Genomic DNA, 22,112 nt, shown 5'->3' with positions numbered 1-22,112 from the left:
CTGCACCCCCTTTTCTTAGCCCCCCCCCCCACTCCTTTGCTCCCTCCCTCCCTATCTTCCCCCCCAGCTCTTTCTCCTGGCCCCTCCATCCCCCAATTTTGCCCCATCCCTCTCTGACCCAACCACCTGATTCTGCCCCTCCCCCACCTTTCATCTCCTAGCCCCTCCCCTCTTCCTCTAGCCCCTCCCTCCCCGGTCTGTCTCCCTGCCCTTGCCCGCACCGAGCCTGGCTCCTTGTCCCTTCCAGTGGAGGCCCACGAACCCCAGCGAGGAGAACCTGAGCGGGCGCCAGGCCCGGGACCAGGAGTGCTGGCTGCTGGAGGAGGAGGACAACTCGTCCCTGGAGTTTGCCCCCCCCTCTTCGGAAGAGGCCTCCCTGGCGGAGGAGGAGCCTGGCGACTCCCAGCATGCTTTGCAGCCCCCCGCCAAGGCCACGCGCCCGGCCAGCGGGATGTGGGACCGGGGGATCAATGACGATGAGGAGGGGCCTTGCCAGCCGGCTGAGAGAGGAGCGGCACCCAGCCTGGCCTGGCACAGGCCCACCCAACTCGGGGAGGAGGAGCTGGGGGGCTCGGCCGGCAGGAGGCAGGAAGGGGCTGGCGCAGAGCTCACACCAAACTCTCAGGCAGGAGATCCCCCCGAAACAGCCACTACAGGGACGGCGTCTGAGCAGGCCATGCCAGGGACAGAGCCCCGCCCCCAGCAGGATAGCCCCACCCCCTGGGTAGAGCCCCGCCTCTCACAGGATAGCCCCACCCCCCGGGTAGAGCCCCGCCTCTCACAGGATAGCTCCGCCCCTGGGACAGAGCCCCGCCTCCCACAGGTTAGCTCCGCCCCTGGGGAAGAGCCCCGCCTCCCACAGGTTAGCTCCGCCCCTGGGGAAGAGCCCCGCCTCCCACAGGTTAGCTCCGCCCTTGCGGAAGAGCCCCGCCTCCCACAGGTTAGCTCCGCCCCTGGGGAAGAGCCCCGCCTCCCACAGGTTAGCTCCGCCCTTGCGGAAGAGCCCCGCCTCCCACAGGTTAGCTCCGCCCTTGCGGAAGAGCCCCACCTCTCCCAGGATAGCCCCCCCTCCCCTAGGGTCCTGTCAGCTGTGGCGCTGTTCCAGGCCAAGGCCCACCAGCAAACTGACTTCAAGGGAGGGGTCCCCCGCCTGGGGGCCGGAGCCAACCCGCCCAGCTCATCCTCGCTGGAGCGGGAGCTGGAGCCAGCCTCCCAGCCCCCAGCCCTGCCCAAGGTGTCGGAGCTGAAGAAGAGGTTTGAAGCCTAGGAGGCCGTCGGCCTGGAGAGAGCTGCCCCCAGGGGCCCAGGCTGAGCCGGGTTCCCGGTGCTCCAGAAGAACCAGGCCAACAGGGAGACACCGTCCTGCTCCAAGCCCGGCCTGGCTCCAGCCGGCTCCAGCGCCCACAGGAGTCGCCAGTAAATGCTTATGGTAGAAGCGGCAGCTGGCTGAGTTTCCAGAGCCAACCTCATGCCCCCTCCCCACGCCCAGCTTGGGGGCTCATCGCTCGAGGGTGCCTGCCACATCCCGCCCCCTGGAAGAAAGCGAGTCACTAAGCGCAGGCAGGCCGTTCCCGTTTTTTTATTGATCCTCCCATTAGTTTACCAAAAAAATAAAAGTTGCCTTTTGGACAGAGCTGGGGAAAACACTGCATAACCCCCCCCCCCCCCCGATCCTCACTGGCTCGGTAGGACTGGCTTCCTACTGCAGGGGAAACTGAGGCACGAGAGGGGACAGAGCCTGTCCAAGGTCCCCCAGCGAGCCTGAGGTGGCGCCTTCCTGGCACAGCCAGCCACCCCGTCTAGCTGAGCGTTGAGGCTGGGGAGGAGGTGGCGGGGAAATAGGAGCTGAAGGGGGTCGGCGTAAGACCTGCGCAAGGGGTCGCAACTGTAGGGTTACGTCTACACTGGTGGGTTCTTGCGCAAGAATCTGCAGAGCATCCACACTGCCCACCCGCTCTTGCGGAAGAAGATGTATAGTTTGGCATGGTAAGTGAGGGCTTCTTGTGCAAGAGCTACGCGCTTTTCTAACAGCTGTAAGCCCTCTTGTGCAGGGGCTCTTGTGCAAGAGGGCAGTGTGGACACTCGGCCGGGGTTTCCTCTGCCAGTGTAAACATAGCCGAGGAGTTTGAGATTGAGAAGATGGGGGAGGGAGGCAGGGCTGCACCAGGGGGCCCACGCTGAGCTGTGAACATGTCATGTGCCCCAAACCAGAGCCAAGAAGGAACCTTAATCACTGACCAGCCCCCGTCCCCCCATACTAGATGAGCAAGGAGGGTGCAAGAGATGGCTGCTTGCCCCATTTGCAGGAGGCCAGTGACCTGCAGGGGGGTGGGGTGGGGGTGACCCTCTGGGAACTGAGCCATGGGGTAGGGGGGGAATGGGGCAGGGAGATCTCAACCCAACCAGTTAGTGCACTAAGCAGAACTCAAATGGCCAATGCACTGGTAGGAGAAAAGCGCTCTGCGTTAAAGAGCCACAAACCTACCGCCCAAGCCAGAGGCTGCACAGGAACGGCCACTGGTACAAGTGCCTAATGGGACAAGGAAATCAGGCTACAAGTGGAGGGATAGTGGCTCCAGCTCCAGTCCTGTTTGGGGGGCGGATGTAAAGGTACCTTCTTGCTTGACCCCCAAGCTGGTGACTAACCTTAGCCCAGCTCCGGCCAGTAGAGCAGCAGTGAGATGGGGTTGTGCTGGGGGTGGGTGGGGAGGGCTGGGACCAGGAGCTGGGTGAGAGTCAGTCTCACTGGCTTGGGGTGCAGGGGGAGGGTCCGGGCCCTAGCTCTGCCCGCGCCCCCCAAGGTGGATTGTGCTGACAGCTCCTGGGTCCTGTGCCAACGTGTCTGTTCTACGCTGTGTCCCCGTCATCTAATGAACCTTCTGTTCTACCTGCCGGCGGAGAGACGCCTCTGGCTGCGGATGGGGGTGCAGGGGCCGGTGATGCCCCCCCATCTTAGGGACACACCTGCATCCCTGAGGACACTCCAGGTGGGCTCACACTCACAGCAGATTTATGTGCAGGGGAGGGATGAAACCACCCTGCCAGAGGCTACAGCGTCTACCTCGGTCAGACACGTTGGGAGCCGTTTGCTCACCTGCCCTATGGCTGGGTCGGCAAAACACAGCAGTGCCCAGTTGCTGTTTAATTCGTGTATTTTACCCCCTCCCCCACCATAAGAAATGACTCCACCGGCAGCCCAGCTTTGAGTCCAACCTAGGGAGCAGCTCCATCAGCTGGCAGCAGCAGGAGGCTATTATCTGGCATTCACCAGCCCCTGGAGATCTGAGCCCCAGAAGGGAGCGGAACCATCGTCCTCGCGGGGTCCGGTCCATGTAGGCTGGAGCCGTGGGGAGAAGATGCCCCAGGCATGGCCAGGAGCGGGCGGATCGGCCTGTGATGCTCGGGGAGTAAAACCACGGCCACATCCAGACACCAGGGGCATCCCTGGGACTGAATCAGGCCCTTTGCTACCAAAAGCTCAGCTCCCTCCGACTTGAGTCATGAAAGTGGTGACCCCAGCCAGCGCCTGGGAGCTGGGCCAGGGTTACCCCTGGGAGCCGGGAGGGAAAGCGACCAGCTACAGGATCACCCGCCACGTCATTGGCAGGATCGAACCACGGCCCTGATCCCAGCCCAGCTCCAACCACTAGACCGCACTCTCTTCCCACGCCAGAGCAAAGTCAGGAGACCTAGAAGGGACCATCTGCCACACACCCCCTCTGCAATGCCTCTGACAGACCCCCTTGTGAACGGGAGCAGGGAGCTCCTAGGGGCTGCCCGCTCAGCTCCTGGAGCCAGTTAATTTCTGAATTAACTCTCTAGGAAGCTGCCCCAGCCCCACTGCAAGCCCGGAGTTGTGCCAGATACACTGGGTAAGGAGTCTGCAGAAATGCTGCAATTTCGATCGTCTCGCCTCACCTTTGTATGACAAGTGACAGATACATAGGTCGGGGGCAGGGGCCACTGACCCACAGAAAAAAAAAATCCATTGGGGGCTGCACACAAAGTGAGAAGCAAAAAAAAAAAAAAAAAAAAAAAAAACCCCACACCAAACCACCCTCCTGCACTGATTTGACTCCCAAGAAGCAGAAGCCTCACCCCACATTCCCCTCACACTGCAAAGCCAAGGGGGCCCTGGGCTAGTAGATTTTGCCCCCCTCTCCCCCAGGCTCTGGGATGTGGGGTTTTGGCAGGAGGGAGGGGGCAGGAGCAGACTGGAGGGTCTGGAAGGGTGCAGAAGTAGAGTGGGGGGCTGCAGGGTCTGGGGGAGCAGAAACAGGCTGGACATTGGAGGTGGGGGGGTCTGGGTAGGAGGGGGATGCAGGAGTGGGCTGGGGGTGGGGGCTGGGTGACGGAGAGCACTTACCTGGCACAGCTCCGAGGACACATGGCTAGGTGTCTCCCAACTCTTAGGCACCGCCCACTGCTTCTCCTATTGGCCACGATTGCATCCAATCAGAGTGGCAGGCAAAAAGCCTCCAGGCAGCCCTTTGCTGCACTGCCTGAGGCTCAGACCTGCCCCCCTCCTCTCCCAGGGGCAGCCGGAGTGCCAGCGTGGGGACCCTGCTGCTGGGGGGAGCCCTGAGCCAGGGGGCCAGACCCGGGCTGTGTCTCCCAGCCCTGACATAGGGTGTATGTGAATTCCCAAACCAGGGCTGCGTTTCCAGGCCATAGCCCCAGCCGGACCAATAGCCAGGGACATCAGGTGTGCAAGGACCCTACCCAAAGGGACCAGACCTGCTGAGGAGCTGGCGAGCCAGGCAGGGCCGTGCCACGGACTTTCAAGCCAGCCACCGCGCAAGACTGCTAGGAACCTAACGGACGAACGCTGCAATCTAAGGACCTCCTGCCGGGGAGCCGCGTTTGACGGTGCCGGCAAGCCAGGGGGACCACTGCGACGCCTTCCGACTAACGACCGTATCAGGGCACCCGCCTTCGGGGGCTGCAGCCCACAAAGCCAGCTGTGTCCCACCAATGCGTTGCCCTCACGGGTGGGTCTTTCTCGGGCTCCCCGTTGGTTTTGCAGGTACAATGTGACAGCCTCGCCCTTCCCCATCACGGCCGCCTCTTCCTTCCCAATCAACCCTGCGGTTTCGCTGCTAACGCCAGGGTCAGCAACCGAGGGCGTGCGAGCCAAACGTGGCTCAGGACGGAGCCAAATCCGGCCCTGTGGGCGTTCCCAAAGCACACGCCACTTTTTACAGTCACATCAAAAATGAAATTCGAAATTTGAAGGACACAGAGCTCCTCCTCTCCCGGCGGCCACCCGTCTAGTTCCCCGCTGGCCAGAGGCGAAAGGAAAGCGCTGAGCCTCGGCGAGAGCCGGCTGGGGCACTCGGCTGGTTACAGGGCCGGGGACGCATGTGCGCTCTCAGCCAGGATAGCGAGAGGGGCTTGTGGTGGCAGATCATAGAATCCCAGGGCTGGAAGAGATCTCAGGAGTCATGAGTCCAGCCCCCTGCCCAAAGCAGGACCAATCCCAACTCAATCACCCCAGCCAGGGCTTTGTCAAGCCAGGACTTAAAAACCTCTAGGGATGGAGATTCCACCCCCTCCCTAAGGAACCCATCCCAGCGCTTCCCCACCCGCCTAGGGAAATAGTTTGTCCTAATATCCAACCTAGACCTCACCCACTATAACTTGAGCCCATTGCTCCTTATTCTGCCATCTGTCACTACTGCAAACAGCCTCGCTCCATCCTCTTTGGAACCCCCCTTCAGGAAGTTGAAGGCTGCTCTCAAATCCCCCCTCACTTCTCTTCTGCAGACTAAACAAACCCAAATCTCTCTCCACTTCTCCTTGTAGGTCATGTGCTCCAGCCCCCTTATCATTTTGGTCGCCCTCCGCTGGACCCTCTCCAATGCGTCCACATCCTTTCTGTAGTGAGGGGCCCAGAACTGGACACAATACTCCAGGGCTGTGTCTAGACTGGCCAGTTTTTCTGGAAAATCAGCTGCTTTTCCGGAAAAACTTGCCAGCTGGCTACACTGGCCGCTTGAATTTCCGCAAAAGCGCTGACGATCTCCTGTAAGATTGTCAGTGTTCTTGCGGAAATACTGTGCTGCTCCAGTTCGGGCAAAAGTCCTTTTGCACAAAAGGGCCAGTGTAGACAGCTCAGATTTGTTTTCCACTAAAAAGCCCCGATTGCGAAAATGGCGATCGGGGCTTTTTTGCGGAAAAGCGTCCGTGCCAATCTAGACGCTCTGTTCCGAAAATGCTTTTAACAGAAAAGTTTTCTGTTAAAAGCATTTACGGAAAATCATGCCAGTCTAGACACAGCCCAGATGTGGCCCCACCAGAGCGGAATAAAGGGGAATAATCACTTCTCTAGATCTGCTGGCAATGCTCCTCCTAATGCACCCTAATATGCCATTAGCCTTCTTGGCTACAAAGGCACATTGTTGACTCATATCCAGCGTCTCATCTGCTGTCATCCCCAGGTCCTTTTCTGCCTGGCTCCAGCCCCCATCTGACAGCTGCGGTCTGTCCCCAGCCTCCATGCGCCCGAAGCAGACCCCAGAGCCCAGCCCAACAAGTTGAGCCCAGCCACCCATCTGGTCACAGCATCCTATCCCTGGCCCCAACCCCGGGGCAGGCCCTGTGGTCCAGCCCTAATCTGGCTGTAGGAAGGGCTAGCAGCGGCCTCCCTCCTGTTGCAGCATGGGTCGGAGGGGAGGCCACGACCCGGCTGCGGCGATCCTGGCCCAGCCCTTCGTCAGCCCAGGTAAGGTAATCCGGCCCCAGGGCTTCCCAGCCCCCTGCACCTCCCACCCCCCTAATCCTGTCCCACAACACTCCTGCACCTCCCACACACCACACCCCTGACCCCTGCGCCCCCCTCAGGGGCATTCTCGTAGGGCTCTTTGTGGACCACTTGCTCTGAACTTTGATGTAGTTTGGCTCTTTGGTGGGAAAGAGCGTGGGACCCCAGGTAAGACCCAGAGCTACACCGACCAGGTAACGTGCCCGACCCGCTGGGCTCCATGGAGCATACGGACGGGCAAGCAAAGCTTTGAAAACGCCGTCTCACGCGTGCGGGAGGCACAGAACTGGAATGCAACCTTGAGGGTGCGGGATTTTTTCTTTCTTTGTGCGTCCTGGTCCCCAGTGCGGGGAGAAGCACGGAGCAGATGGAGACACACAGACAGGGGAAGGGGGTTACAGTACCAGCGAGTCACAGTTGAGGGGTGGGAGGATAAAGAGTCCAGTGGTGGTGGAAACACGCACAAGGCGCAAGCGATCCACCAATATCCCAGAACCGCTGCAGAGGGTCCCACCTGCTTCCACCACCGGGGGGCGATGTTGCATGGCGGCCACATGGCCAGCAGCATCGTGGGTGCCCGTGTCCACTGGGACTGGCCAGCCCCCCGCCCCGCCGCAGCAGGAAATCCAATGCGACCGGTGATGAAGACGGCTCCTTCCGGCCAGCTCTGGAGCAGCGGTGCCCAGCCAGGACAGAGTCTGGTCGTCTGGGGCAGCGGCCCCCCACGCCGGGGTCAGATCAGACGCTCCTCGGGGGGCAGCTGGAGGTTGGCGTTCGTCACCGCCCGCGCGCCCGCCTGCTCCTCGCTGCTGGGCCGGTAGGTGCCCTCCGTCTGCCGCCTCTCCCGCACCTTGAGCGCCCCGAAGATCGCCAGTCCAATCAGCAGGAGCCCCCCGACCACAGAGGGGACGATGATGGCTGCCAGCCGCTCCGACTCCTGCCAGGGAGCGAGGGAGAAGCAGGATCGTGCCTAGCCCAGCTCTCTGCAGGCGAGGGCGGGGGCGGAGAGGTGCCAGGGGAGGGCCGTCTTAGCAAGGGGAGCGGGAGGCCGAGGAGGAACAACGCTGCATATGCCACGGAGCCAGGCTTTCCGCCAAGGGCGTGGGTAGAGCAGTCGATTGCGTGGGCAGCGGGTAATGCAGGCAAGGGAAGGCTTTGCCTTCCCAGAACGGCCTACACTGCCCAGCCGCCCAGGAGGGGCTGGGGCCGTGCCACATGGGTCCCCGGCGGGCAGGGAAGGCTGGAGACACACCCAGCAGCAGCCCCAGCCGGGGTAGAGTGGGGCTTGGCTAGATGCAGGGGGGGGTTATGAAGGGGCATGGTCACCAGGAAAGGGGTGTGGCTTTGGGCAGAAGGGGCGGGGTTTCAGCTGCCTTCCCCCAGCCATCCATGGGCAATTGGGTGGGGGAGGTTATATCAGGAGCCAACCTGCGGGGGGGGGGGGGGGAGGAGGTGCCCTAGAGGAGACAACGGGCAGGGCTGGGGTGTTAGGCCTCCGGGCCCCAGATCCCTCCCTTCCCAAATTGGACTCCCCCAGGAAAATAGCCCCAAGTCTCTTCCCCCCAGTGCATGCTGGGACACCCCCCAACAATGTGCACAGCGATCTGCATCCCCCCCCAGCCTACTTACCGTGAGCCCCGACACGGTTGTGGGGGACACGGTGCTCCCGGTCGGGTCTTGATTGAAAAAAAGGAACAAAAAAAGCTGCTTAGCATGAGGGAGGGTGCAACAGCCTTTGATGTGGAGGCGTCTGCTTGATCTCCCCTCTCCCCGCTCTCCCCCACCGCCACCCTCAGAGAACTCTGAAGCTTGCCAGATCCAGCCATGGTGCTGATGTGAGGCAGGCACCAGCGCCAACATGCAGCCACCTCTGGGGTGGAGCGTGGCAGCTGGTTAGCCATGGCAGAGGAAGGCAACGGGTAGGACAGGAAGTGAAGGGGATTCCCAGTTCCTAGGGCGCCGGGGCAGGGGATGGGTTAAGGAGGCAGCAGCCAAGTGAGTTACCCCCCCCTGCCTGAGCCATCAGCACCCCCGTTCTTGGGGAAGCGCCCAAGAAGAGGGCTCAGTGGGGCCATGCCCCCTCCCCTGAGCCCAGCCCCTGCAGCACAGCGCCCCCTAGTGCCATGATGGGGCATTGGGGCCAGAGCTGAGATCGCCCCCAACCTGCGCCCTGCAGCACAGCGAGAGAAACCCACCAGCCCTCACCGCCCAACTCTACTTGGGGGGCTGGGATGGCGTTTCCCACTCTGCAGGGGGCAGCAGCGCACACAGGCCAGCCCCAAGTGTCCTGGGTCCCAGCCCCACACCCCGCTCTCACCCACCGGACATTTCTCCCCTCCCAGAGCCAGGGACAGGACTCCTGACTCCCACTGCCCGCCAGAACCCAGAAGGCCCACTTCCCAGCTCTAACCACTAGACCCTACTCCCCGTCCCCGATCCCGAGCCCATGGTAGCAGACAGAGTGGCAGGGCGTGCTGAGCCCTCTGTGAATCCCCCAGCACAGCGAATCCCAGAAACGGAGGCTCCCAGGGAAGCCAGCATGGCCAAGGGCCTGCGCTGCTGGGCCCACCCTGCGCTTCCAGCTCCGCTCCCCCGTGCGCCATCCAGCCCCCCCAGTCTGTGAGCAACACGGCAGCCTCACCCCACCCCACCCCCACCGCCAACCTGCAGGATGGGAACTACAACTCCCAGGGTGCCCCTCTCTGCTCCACCCCACCCTGCCCAGGCCTGAGCCTGGCCTGCAGCCCTGGCTCCCAGCACTTGTGCAACCCAGCGAAGCAGGTCGGGCCTGAACAGGCAGCTGGGAGAGGCTCCAGACCTTCCCAGGATCAGGGTGGGACAGCGAGTTCTGGGATCCCGCGGGAGGAGGGGCCCCAGGTATGCATGGGGTTGGCCCCCAGCCTTGCTAGCCAATGGCAGAGCTGGGCACAGAACCCAAGACTCCTGGCTCCCAACCCCTCCTGCTCTCACCACTAGGCCCCGCTCCCCTCCCAGGGCGGAGAATCCAGCAGTCCCTACCACTAGCCCTTCCTTCTCCCCGCTCCCTAAATCCCACCTGGACTGAGAATTGCCCTGGCTTCCAGCCCCCCTCGCCCCCGCACTAACCACTAGCCCTTACTGTGCAGCCTGGACACAGGTTTGCAAGGCAGGGGATCGTGGACCCTCCCCGCTTTGCGCTGTGAGACAGGGGCTGGGGGTGGGGCAGGGTGGGTCTCAAAACTCTTTAGATGGTGACACCTGTAAACAGAAACACACTCAGAGGGCGGGAACCAGCCAGCCCAGAGATCCGGAGCTGACTCACCTGGCTGTTCCAGCAGGGCAATTCCCCAGGCCTCTCCCACCCCGGCCAGGGCGTGGCCCTCCCCCAGTGCCTGGCTCCGAAACCCAGCATCTGGGAGGACCAAAACCACCCACTGGGACCGGCCTGGGGCCTGGGACCTGTAATGGAGGAGGAGACTTCCACGCGCCTCTCTGCTGGGTACTGCATGTTCCTTCTCCCATGTAGCTACACCAGTGGGAAATTTTAGCAAAGTGGGGGGAAGGGGAGGAATCAGACCTGCCTTGCATGACAAAGGGTGACACACACCCCACCAGCTGCAGGGAACGTCCTTCCTACCATGGAAATGCAGCCACCTCTGGGGTAGAACAGGGTGGCTAGTTAACAAGCGCATGGCAGCACTGCTCAAGCAAAGCTGAAATGCAGCTACATCTGGGGTGGGGTAGGGCAGATGATGAACAGTGCCCTTCCCCCACATATTCTGGGAAACACAGGAGCGCCCATGATCAGTCCCGGGCTACGCTGGCTTGACCCTGGTGATGAGACGCTAAAGCCACAGAGTCCCCACTTCTGGCAGCGCAGACTAACGACCGTCCAGCAGCAGCTCTGGTCAAGCTATGCGGCAGCCTTCTGCCAGGGTGACTCACCCGAAGCAGACCTTGCTAGCCCTGGGTCCCAGTGAACAAGTCTATCCTGTCCTGCCCTCTGCTGCATGGAATCAGAACTGCTGAGACATGTGTCATAGGACCTATACTGCATACCAGGAAGGGGGATTCTCCTTCCTATCACGTAGGGAAAGGGGTGAGCAAAGGGGAAATCACTGACTGGATCAGTGGAAGAGTTAAGAGAATTCCAGGTGGTTTAACCACTAGACCCCACACCCCAACCAGAGCTCGGCATAGGACCCAGAGTCCTGCCTCCCAGCCTCCCCCGGTGTGGACGCACATGCACCTAACACCCCACGACCTACCTTGGCCCAGGGCTGGCTGTAACAGGGACTGCAGGGCCACAACCAGGAACAAGGGGAGAAGACTGTAGCCTGCCATCGCTCCGCCGGTTGTCCGGGAGGGAAGGGGGAACATAGAGGAGTCACTCCCCCTCTCCCTGGAGGGATCACAGCTCCGATGGTGCAACAGTAACACGCTCCCCTAGCAATACCGTCTCCTGCTTCCCAGCATCCTTAGACCATGGGGACCCCCCCTGGTAATGGGAGTGACAAGGAACCAGCAGCCCCCCAGTGTTTGCACCACCTGGGAAAGGAACAGAGAAAGAGGGATCAGAGCTGGGAGAAGCCCCCGTCGGCCCCCCAGCTCTGCATCCATGAGACCCACGGCCCACCAAGCTGCCCCTCCAGCAGGCCGGCTCCTTGGAGCACTCGACAATCCACCCGCTTACGTGGGGGGCCTGAAATTGGCTTTGCCTCTTGGGGGAGCAGGGTAGGGTCCATGGTCAGAATTTGGGGTCATTCGAGCAAGGGGTTCACAAGATGCCCCCCACCTCAGCAGTCACAATGTATCTGGGGGGAGGGGTTCTGCACACACTTGGGGTGCAAACACCACCTGGGACCTGCCCCAGACTGAACTCGGGTGCCCAGGATTTTTTTCTCCGCCAGTTCCGGGGGCCCACTGCCCCCCGGCAAGGGGGTTCCACTGAAAAAGTCATGAAAGGGTTCAGTTAAGAACTCGGAGCACCAGCAGCCGGGGTCAGAGAGCATGAAACTGGGCATGTGCCGAAATAACCCCCGGCTCTTATCTGTACCATAACCCCCATTCTACAGATGGGGAAACTGAGGCACGCAGCAGGGAAGTGACTTGCCTGGGGTCACCCAGTGGGCAAAGCTGGAACTATAATGCAGACGTCCCAAGTCCCAACCCAGAGCTCAGTCCACTAGGCCACGCTGTCTCCCCTAGCAAGCCTGCAGCAGCCCTCATCGCCACGGCAGCAAGGGCAACGCCAAATTCAAGGCAGCCCCGCAAAAGGCAGCACCACCACAGCGGGAAGCAGATGTCACACCGGCCCTGCAGACCGAGCCCCAGGCTCCAGTCCCAATTCTGACCTTCATTACCCTGCTCTGTGCCTCAGTTTCCCCATCTGTGCAGGAAGAGGAAAACCAGACAGACCTGTCTCCCAGCAGGGGGTACGAGAGTCCATTCAGACAAGCTCTTGAGAGCAGGGACTGTCTCAGTCAGTCTTTAGCCAACACCTCACCCACAGGGTCATTCTCGGGCCGGACCCGCCCAGATGACATGAAAGCGGCAGCAGGCTGACCTACCCCACCCGAGCGTGCACGCTGCTTGTTAAGTGGCTGTCTAGGACCTGGCCGTGCAAGGGAGATTCCCTGCTCTGCAGCCGATGGGATCTGCCATTTCCAGGTTACCCCGGATCCATCAGACCCCCCCTGGGGTGCTTAGAACATTCCCAGAATCCCTGCCATGGGCCCTCTGCGGCCTCCCCGTGCTACGGAATCACAAGTGGACTATTTTGACATAAACAGGCGGGATAGGAGGGGAATCGTGAAGCTAAACCTTAAAGCTTGGAAAGACCCTGGATCCTAGCGAGATGGGGCTGGGCAAGTATCTGGAGTGAGGTGGGCAATCATTTTTTATGGGGGGGGCACTCAAAGATTTTGGTAAGTGGTTAAGGGCCCCTTCTACGGAGGGGTGTGGGACAGAGGTTGGGTGCAAAGGGAGCCTGGGGTAGGGGATCGGGGTGCAGGAGAGGGCATGGGGTCCGAGAGGGAGTTTGGGTAAAGGAGGGAGTTATGACTGGGGGCCAGGAGTGGGGTGCAGGGTTCAGGAAGGGTTTATGGGTGCACAGGGTTTGGGCGGGGGCCTGGGGCAGGGAGTGGGGTGTGGGAGGGACTGGAGTGTCACATAGAGGCTCTGGCCGGGAGGCGCTTACCTAGGTGGCTCCCAGCCAGCAGCCCAGCAGGACCCTCCCTGCCTGCCACAGCCACAGGTCACTCAAAGCAGCTGTAAGCCGGGTGCTTGGGCAGCCACCCAGGAGAGATTAGCAGAGCACCCGCAACCGGCAGCCTGTGTTTCTACTGGTGGTGCACATCCACACATGCCTGGTGCACAGAACAAAATTTATTCCGCTCATGGAGGGGAAAAGTGAGAGGGAACCTGGCAGCGTGGCCAATGGGAGCTGAGGCGATTGTGCTGGGGGTGGGGTTAGTATGTGAAGTCTCCCGCCACTGCAAGGGGCACATGGCACCTAGAGGCACCCCACCAGCTAGCTGCTTTGAGTGATCAGGGAGCCTGCTGCACCCTAAGGCTTTGCAGGCCAGATCTGGCCCATGGGACGCATCTTGCCCACCTTGATCTAGGGTGCTGCATCCCCACCCCTCACTGACCTAGCTCAGGATCTACTCGGTGGCCCCTCCGCACGTCCAGACCTCCAGGGATGTTTCTGGGCAGCGCCCGGTGGGTTTGGGGGACGATCAGAAAACTGCAGGGTGGGGAGGAGGAGACGTGTGCTGCCCCTCCCCCACCCCCAGCATCTGGTGGGTGGAGACCAAGCTTTGAGCAGGGCTGCAGATCAAAGGGCCAGTGGAGGACATGAAAGCCCAAGCGAGAATGGTGGGGAGGGAGGAAGAGGCGGCAGGGCCCCTGGGGAGGGGCAGGAATAGGGACCCTGGTGTGGGGGAAGAAGTTTCCCGACAGCTGGATGGAGCCATGCCAGGGACCCAGCCCTTCGGAGGTGCCAATCGGGAAAGGGATGTCTGGCCCTGGGCAGTTTCTACCCCTCCAATCGCGGGGGCGGGGAGCAAGCTTCCCACGTGCCCTACCAGGGGAGCATCGCCACAGCACGGAGCAGACCACCCCCGTCTCTGCTCTCCGCGGGCCCTCGTCCTAGGCACAGGGGAGCTACCGCTGCAGCGGCCCTGCAAGCGGCCCAGGGCACCCACGCGCTGCACAGGCCTCGGCCGAATCCAACCTCACAGCGCCCCGGAGAGGAAAGAGTGTGGCAGATGGGGAAACTGAGGCACCAAGCCGGGAAGGGGCTTGCCCAAGTGAGAGGGGGGCAGGGTGCCAGGCCAGTGCCGAGAAAGTCCAGGCGGGGAGTCATTGGTAGAGTGGCAAGAGGAGCCCAGGAGTCCTGGCGCTCAGCTCTACCCGAGAGAAGACACCACCCCCAGGTCTGGCAGGGAACCCAGGCCTCCTGGCTCCTGCGCCAGCCCTACCCACAGCTCCATATTCCTCGTGGTTCTCCCTAACCAGGCCCACTGTCCCCACCCCCTCATCCAATCACTCGAACAGCTGGTGGGGACAGAGAGCCCCCAGGGGTTAACACACACCCCTCCCCCCAACCAAACCCAAATTTCTTCCAGCTGCCATCAGAAAGGCCACTCTCAGGTACTTCAAATAAGCCACCGACCTCTGCCTGCACCACGACAGCCATGTCAGCTCAGCCAATCCCAAGACAGCCCAGCAAGCAGCACGGCCTAGTGGCTAGGGCTCTGGGCTGGAAGTGAAGTGAGCGGAGTTCCCGCCTCCTTATGGTCACTCACCTTAGACAACTCACGGTGCCTCAGTTTCCCCTCCCACCTGCTTAAGCTGCGAGGGGTTGGGGGCTGCCACTTGCTATGGGCTGTGCGGCATTTGTCCAGCCCTGCTTGGTCACAGATTCAGTTGTTTAATCAGGGGAGCTGGGGTGGGAAGCCCCACTTCCCTCCTTAGGGAGCACGGCCTAGTGGCTAAGACCGGGGCCTGTGATCCACTCCCAGGTCGGCTTGATGCCTGCTCCGTGCCTCAGTTTCCCCTCCCCCGTTTCCCTGTGAAAAATCCTTTGCTTACGGCCAAGAGCAGGAGTCTCCACAGCGCCCAGCACACCTGGGCCCCGCTCACTTTTGGGGGGTGCTAGAAGAACCCACATAAGGGAACCCCCACCTCGGGGCACCCCCTGGTGGGCAGCTGCTTGCAGTCCTGGGTTACCAGACCAAATTTGTCTGCAGAGGTGCCCCTGGCTTGGAAACTTCCTAGGCAAGGCCCCCTTTTCTGTTGTGAGAGTCCCAGGAATGTGCAGAGGGGGTGTAAGGTCCCATTGGGGGCCTGATATGTGGGGGGATAGGGAGCACACAAATCCCCTGGCATGGGGGAAAGAAGGACCATGGTATGGGGGGGGGGGGGGAAGAGGGGCACACAGAGACATTGGCATGGGATGGGGGAGGCAGGGAGGCCTGAGGGGTGAGCCCTGGCATGGGGGTGGAGTGGGGGATATTAGGGGAGAATCTGAATCAGCAGGGGCACAAAGGGAGCTGGGGGGGGGGCTTAGCCATGCAGGGCCCATGCCATGGGCTCAGCACAGGACACGCCCCCCCCCAGCCCCTCCCTTGTTTGTGGCCCTCAGGAGAAAAGCCACCAGCCCCCTGAGCCCCAGGTGGCGGGGGGGGGGGGGGTGAGCCACTGGGCTGCCCCACTCCAGTTCTCCCCACCCCGCTCAGGCAGGGAAGCGGTTTTAAAGCAAGGGGCGCCCCTGGGCCCCCCTCCAGCCACTCGCCCCTCCCCCCGGGTCCTAGCCCAGCCGGGCCTCTGGTCAATTGTTAACCCAGCGGCTGAAGCAGAAGCAGAAGCAGGGAAAGTCACCGGGGGGGGGGGGGGGTTAGCGCCGCGTGTGCCCCGCTCGGTCACAGCCCCCCCGTCCCGCCTGTGTCAGCGCCGGGCACCCGATCCCCGGGTCCCGCTGAGCGGGGGCAGGAACGGGCCGGGAAGCCAAAGGGGGAGGGGACTCGGTAGCCCAATTTCAGGTGTGGGGGGGGGCAGATCCCCACTTCCCGGCATTAAGTGCATGGGGGGGGGGGGTGAGGGTGTCGTAAAGGGGCTTTCTCGGGCTGGGGGCTGCCCCGCACTTACCGGTCCTGGCCCCGTCCGCTCCGTCCCAGGGCTGCGAGCGCTCCTGCCCCGCCCTCCCTCCGGCTCATGTGACCCAGGGGAAGGCAGGTGCCTCCCTCCTCCCACACCTGAGGCAGGCCCCGCCCCCTGCTCACCTGGGCGCTCCCAGAGCCCCCGCCACACTGAGCCTGCAGGAAGGGGCTCTCTCCGACCCCCCCCCCCGGGGAACAGGTCCAGATCTGGGGGTCACCTGGGCCTTCTGTAGCCTAGGGTATCCTGCCCCCAAAGACCCTGCCCCAAGGAAGGGGGGAGCTTCTGTCATGCCCACCTGAGCAGGAGAGAGAGGCCTTTTCCTTCCCACCTGCACTGGGGCCGGGTGCTGCACAGACCCCGACCCAGATCCGGGCCCCCACTGGGACCCCCCCGACCGAGAGCCGGGCTGCCATTGTGCCAGGTGCTGCACAGACACAGACGGAGAGAAAATTCCCCCCACTCCACTCCACCCCACCCCATGAGCGCAGAGGCTAAATATACAAAAAAGTGGGAGGGGAAACTGAGGCACGGAGCAGGGACGGGAGTTGCCCGAGGTGAGAGGCGGAGCTGGGAGTAGAATTCGGCTCCCCTGGTGCCTGTTTCCACATGCAGCTTTGCTCACGTGGGTTGCCCATGTGGGTGAGGAGGAGGCCTGGAGGGCATGGCTGTGGCCTAGGAGCACGTCAGCCCCTTGATCCGGGCACGTCCCCGTTTCTCTTTGGTAACAGCCTCTCCTCCTCTGCCGACCCAGGACCTGGCTGCTGCGGGCCGGACTCCGGATCGACCCCTCGGGGTATCCCGGCCACCTCCCCCCACGCGGGTTGGACTTCACGGACGAGCTCCGTGGGATGCCGACAGGACTGACGATTTCCCAATGTTGTGCCAGCCTTGGTGGGTGGTGTCTTGACCCCCACCTCTGAGTTAGGAGAGCACTGGTGCCCCCCACTGGATGGGGGGAAACTGAGGCACGAAACGAGAACACGCCAGAGTAAATCAGCCACAGAAGTGAGAACAGAACCCAGGTGTCCTGAAAAGCTGCCCCCTACCCACTTCCCTCCTCCCCAGTCATGGGACAGAACAGAACCCACACGTTCTAATTCACGGCCCCTTCTGCTCTACCCACTAGCCCATGCTCTCCCCCAGAGCTGCGGAGAGAATTCGGGAGTCCTCATTCCCAGCCCTCCTGCTCTAACCACTAGGACCCACTCCCAAGTTGTGCTGCATCTCGCTGCTCACCTGCCTCCCCCTGGACACCTGCTGCCCCCAGTGCCTGACTCAGGCTCTGGCAGGCTCCGAGCGGGCTCTGGGATTCCTGATCGGAGCACGCCCCCTGCCGGAGGAGACTCCATGAGCCCCAGCAGCCAGGCCAGAGGGGAGCAGCAGGTGCCAGGCACTCAGCAGTGGCTGCTCTGTGCCAAGCAGCCCCCGTCTGCTCCACCCACTACATTCCTGGCTGTGAAAGCGGCTGCTGTCGCAGCCAGAATGGAATTTCGATAAGCCGGAGGGATAAGGGCCGCTGGGACCCACCTGAGGGTGGGGCTGGGCCTAGCTCTGATCACTCCCTTGGAGCTGGGCTTTGGTGCTTCTTGGAGTGTGGGGGGAAACTGAGGCACAGAACAAGAACGTCTCTGCTCCCACTGATCAACCGCCCCCTGCAGTCGCCAGGCTGGGGCTCTTGTTTATGGACAGTGCTAGAGGGGTGAGCCACTCAGCTGCTGCTCCATCTATTTCCCTGCATAGGGAAGCCCTCCAGCCTGGTATTTGTCATTGTGTGGTAAGAACACGGAGCAGTGATTAGTGCGCTAGCTTGGGATGCAGGAGACCAAGAGCTAATTCCCTGCTCTGTGACTCAGTTTCCCTCTGTGTGTGTGTAATTGCACTTTGCTGAGGCTGTCAGACACTGGACGGGGGAGGGGGCGTCCTGTAAACACCTCCCATGGAGAGCAGCTGGGGCAAAGGGGTGTTAAAGGTAACGGCTCCCCTGGGACTTAGGGGATGTTCTGGTGAAAGGCAGCATGGCCTAATGGGTAAGCAGTACCTGAGGACTTCAGGCCTGGATCTGGTTGTCAGCCCTGGGAGGGGAGTATGATCTAGTTAAAGTGGAGGAGGGGGGATTAGAGGCCACATGAGTTAGCTATGGAGGGGGCAGGGCTGGAGTCAGGACTCCTGGGTTCTCTTCTTAGCTCCAGGAGAGTCATGTCTAGTGGTTAAAGCTGGGAGCCAGGATACCTGGCATCTGTTCTCAGCTCTACAAGTGGAGCAGGATCTAGTAGATTAGAGCAATGGGGGAGGGGCATGTTCAGGGGAGCAGGGGTCTAATGGCTAACACAGGGGTGTGTACGAGTCAGGGCACCTGGGTTCTAGTCCTAGCTCTGCTACCGATTTTCTTGGTGCCAGTGATTGCCCCTGCCTGTGCCTCAGTTTCCCCTCTGCAAACCAGTGCTAGTGAGCCTCCCGTGCAAAGGGCTTCGAGATCCAGGGAGGATGCAGGACGTGTGTCAGAGTGGGGTCTGACTGTGCCCTCAGTGTTTCTCTGCTGTGACCCAAATCACCCAAGCTAAGGGACCGTTCACTCTCTGGCCACGATTCTGCTCCCAGCTCATGTCCAGCATCCATCCATGGATCTCAGCAAGGTGACGCCAGCGTCACACCAGTGCCCATGACTCCAGCATTCGGCCCTGCTGGTGCGATTGCTGCGAACGGAAGCCAGTTGTGCCCTGCAACGCAGTTTCCGTGTGGTCGGTGGCCAGGCAAACAGCGGTTTAGACCCTGGCGTTCGACGGCTGCTAGGCACGGCTGGCCTCAGCAAGTCACAAACGGCTTTGTCCCTCCTTCCCAGCAGCCCAAGGCACCTGGAACCTCGCTGCGCCCAGTTCACTCCTCCGGCAGGCCCCAGGCCACGATCTGCAGGAACCCAGCTGCTCATCTGGGCCTGGCTCACTTCTCGATTTCGACCTGATGACTTGCAGGAAGAGAGAGCCGGTACAGGAAGAGGAGCTGGAAGCCTGGTTTGGAGAGTAAGGTGTGAGGCTAGTGCTCCAGAGAGCTGGTTTCCAGAGCCAGCTCTGCTGAGGGCTCTTCGAGTGAGTCATGGAATTGCGCCCTGCCTCAGTTTCCCCTCTGTCAAGCTTACCAGGGTAACTGGTTAATGGGTGGGGGACTTGGCCCAGCTGGGCTAGAGCAGCTTCCCGCTCACAGTGCAGGATCACAGTTAGCAGGCTGAACGTTACGCTGAACCGCTGAACTTTTTCATTGGGATTTTCATTCCCCTACTACCAATTGCCCTGACTGTACTAGCTTTGCCATGTGCTAGCTGAAAAGAACCCTTAGCGCTCCTGGTAAGCAAAGCAGAGCATTACCCCCATTTCACAGAGGGGGAAACTGAGGCACGGAGCAGCCCTGTCTCAGGGCACCTCACATGGCTGGGAACAGAATCCAGCTATCAGAAGTCTCAGTCCAGAACACTATCTGCTAGGCCACACTGTCTCTCCAAGAGCACCCCTTTCTCCCGAGTGAAGACCAGGCCCATGTAAATGTGGACTGGGGGCCCCTGATCTCAGCTGGGCTCTGGAAGAGCAGCTTTGTGCCACAAGGAACCGCCCTCATCATCTGTATTGCCGTGGGAGCCCAGTGAGGACTCCACTGTGCTAGGTGCTGTACATTATTTATTAGGTGTATTACGGTAGCTCCCAGGTGTCCCTGCCATGACCCAGCAGCCCACTGGGCAAACACAGAGCACAGAGACTGTCTCTTCCCCAAAGAGCAGCCAGTCTGTGTATAAGACAAGAGATGCCACATGGGGACAGACAGACAGAGAGACGGAGGAAACAATTCGGTACCCGTCAGCGCCACACGCAGTGGTCTCTGCACGCCAGCAGCCTGGCCGTTGTCCCGATTCCTGGAGGCATCCCAGGGCAAGGGAGTTTTAAGGGTTTGAAGTCGGATAACGTGGGGGCTTGGCAGATGTTCACAGGGAGGCGAAGCAGAGGAGCCAGCATGAAAGCCCAGGCCCTTGAGAATACGGAACGGCCCCGAACATTCGGTCCCCAAATCTCCGTGTGGCTCAGGGGCAGCTTGAAAACTGCAGTGACGGAGGCTGGCGTCACGGGTGGCTAGAGGCGGGCGCCGGCCGAAGGAGATGACCCACAAATAATCGGTGTAATAAGATGTGGCTGGCACATTGGGAGAACCGGAGAGCTGAGGCGCTAAGCCCCTGCTTTCTGCCCAGAAAAGCCAAGAGGCCAGAGTACGCGTCCCCCTAGGGGCCCAGCACCGAGAAGGAAGTGGCACTAAGAGGAAACTGGCTACAATGTAAAACTATTTACAAAGGCAGGCAATGCTGGGAGTCAGGTCGTATCCAGCACAGCACTCCCCCCAGCTGGCGCCCCAGAAGGGCAGTTGTGACACACCGGAGGGGCGGGTGGTTAAAAGTCAGGACGCCTTTGGCAGGGGAGTGGGATCGAGGGGTGGGGAGGCAGGAGCCCAGGGGCGGGAATGGGGTCTAGCGGTTAGAGCAGGGCGCAAGGATAGGAGCCTTCAACTCTACCAACCCCTCCCTGTATGACCTTGGTCACGTCCCTTTCCCCGCCTCCCTGCACCTCAGTTTCCCCACCCGTAGAAGGACGGTCAAGCTGCTCAAGCAAGGGCTGCCATGCGCATAGGATCCTGGTGCGAGGAGGCTGCCCCCCCCCCCCGATTTCTGGAGGAGGGGGGGTGACCCTGCCGCTTTAAGACCCAGCGGGGTTATACTGCCCCTTGCTGTTATCCCCGCCCGGCGGCCGATGGGTTAACAGCGGCTCGCCGCGGGCCTGGCTCTTCCCGGCTGCAAACAGCTGGGGGGGGGGGGGGGGCAGGAGGTTCCTCCACCAATCAGGAGCTGGGAGGAAGCAGCCCGGAGGGGGGTGATGTTTAGTTTCATGTCTTCTTTCTGCGCCCGAGTTGAAGCGGACGGGTGCACATGCATCACTCCAGAGGGATCTTTCTGATCCTCCCTTCCCCTCCATGGGTCCTGCCAAGCCGCCCCGCGGGGGAACAAAACAGCCCATTGAGGGCATTGCCAGGGACTTGCGGCAGCAGGGATTAGACCCATTTATGAAATCGTGCCCCCAGCAGCGGGCATGATGAAACACTGCAGCCCCCGTGACCGGCTAAGGCACTGCAAAGGGATTAGCTCCGGCGTCAGCAGCCGGGGTGCGGGGCCAAGAGCAGCCTGCGGGCGCGGAGTCCGGGCAAGGGAGGTGGGGCCATGCAGAGATGGAGCCTTTCACCTCAGCACAGCTGCCGTACCCCAGAGGTGGCTGCATTTCCGTGCTGAGTGAGCCATCTCTGTGCAGTGTGGCTGTTAAACAGCTGCTGTGCCCCACCCCAGAGGTGGCTGCACTTCTATTTTGGGTGATCGCTGGCTAGTGTGGCTGTTCCACAGCTGCTGCACTTTGCCCCTCTCTTCACCCTCAGAGGTGGCTGTAGCTCAGGAACGAGCAAGTGCTCTCATTGCAGCCTTCCTGGGAGTCTGTTAAATAGCTGCCATGTCCCACCCCAGAGGTGGCTGCATTTCAGCACAGAGCAAATGATCATGCCTCCTCTTGGCTGTGCACCTGCTAATTAGCTGTCACCCCCCACCCCAGAACAGGCTGCATTTCAGTGCTGAGTGAGCAATCCCTGTGCAGTGTCACTGCTTGATGTTAAGCAGCTGCCAAGTCCCACCCCAGAAGTGGCCGCATTCAGCGCTAAAGCAAGCCGACCCCCCCTCATGCAGTCACCATCCGCCACCCCGCAAGAAGCTGTATTTCAGCCAGGGCAAGTCATCTCTCTGGAGTGCTGCTATGCAGTTGTTAAACTGCAGTTGTGTCCTGCCCCAGAGGTGGCTGCATTTCTGGAGCAAGTCTGATGCTCTCATTTTGCAAAGCACAACATTCCCAGTGCAAGGAAGCAGCATTTCAAGCAAGACCGCACAGCTGTTCCTGGTGGAGATTTCAGAACAACCCACAAAACCACCCTGCCTGTTCTGGGATTTGCCCCCAGCCCAGCGCCTGCTGGCCCCAGGGCTTTGGGGGTTTGCTCTGGATTGGGGGGGGGGGTGGATACCCATGCAGTATGGCTCTGACCTGAACAGCTTTGTTATAGGCCCCATGGTGGGCTCCCAACAGCTGGTTTAAAGATTCTCGCTCCATTTTCCCAGCCTGAGAGGCTGCAGCATGAATAACCA

The 22,112-nt window shown here is 61.2% G+C and overlaps 2 protein-coding genes across 4 annotated transcripts in view; one reads left to right on the top strand and one right to left on the bottom strand.

Annotated features, from left to right (window-relative positions):
• DENND1C (DENN domain containing 1C) overlaps positions 1-2,315 on the top strand; it is a 29,774-nt gene extending 27,459 nt beyond the window's left edge. Inside the window, exon 22 of one of the 3 annotated variants that reach the window (XM_075902311.2) lies at positions 248-2,315. In XM_075902311.2, the coding sequence (XP_075758426.2) occupies positions 248-1,267 (1,020 nt within the window). In that variant the 3' untranslated portion in view covers positions 1,268-2,315. The remainder of the gene's footprint in view (positions 1-247) is intronic. The other 2 variants (XM_075902310.2, XM_075902312.2) reach the window with 2 other exon arrangements.
• A 4,747-nt stretch (positions 2,316-7,062) lies between these two features.
• On the bottom strand, positions 7,063-16,031 carry CRB3 (crumbs cell polarity complex component 3). Its single transcript, XM_075902317.2, has 4 exons — positions 15,896-16,031; positions 11,011-11,290; positions 8,393-8,439; positions 7,063-7,700 (listed from the first exon to the last, which is right to left on the bottom strand). The coding sequence occupies exons 2-4, from the start codon at positions 11,120-11,122 to the stop codon at positions 7,497-7,499; spliced, it is 363 nt and encodes a 120-aa protein (XP_075758432.1). The 5' UTR covers positions 11,123-11,290; positions 15,896-16,031; the 3' UTR covers positions 7,063-7,496.
• Between the last annotated feature and the right edge of the window lie 6,081 nt (positions 16,032-22,112).

The sequence above is a fragment of the Pelodiscus sinensis genome, chromosome 31 (assembly GCF_052426305.1).
Source record: "Pelodiscus sinensis isolate ZL-2025 chromosome 31, ASM5242630v1, whole genome shotgun sequence".
In the NCBI taxonomy this organism is placed as follows: domain Eukaryota; kingdom Metazoa; phylum Chordata; order Testudines; family Trionychidae; genus Pelodiscus; species Pelodiscus sinensis.
The sequence above is the reverse complement of the archived record's forward strand: the minus strand, read 5'-3'. Positions and strand labels throughout refer to the sequence as shown.

Bases quoted from the DNA above. Each gene is read 5' to 3' on its own strand.
- CRB3 (XM_075902317.2), bottom strand. From the start codon at position 11,122: ATGTTCCCCCTTCCCTCCCGGACAACCGGCGGAGCGATGGCAGGCTAC. The intron at 8,440-11,010 runs GTAGGTCGTGGG...TTTTCAATCAAG, and splicing joins ACAGCCAGCCCTGGGCCAAG to ACCCGACCGGGAGCACCGTG. The intron at 7,701-8,392 runs GTAAGTAGGCTG...GCTCCCTGGCAG, and splicing joins CAACCGTGTCGGGGCTCACG to GAGTCGGAGCGGCTGGCAGC.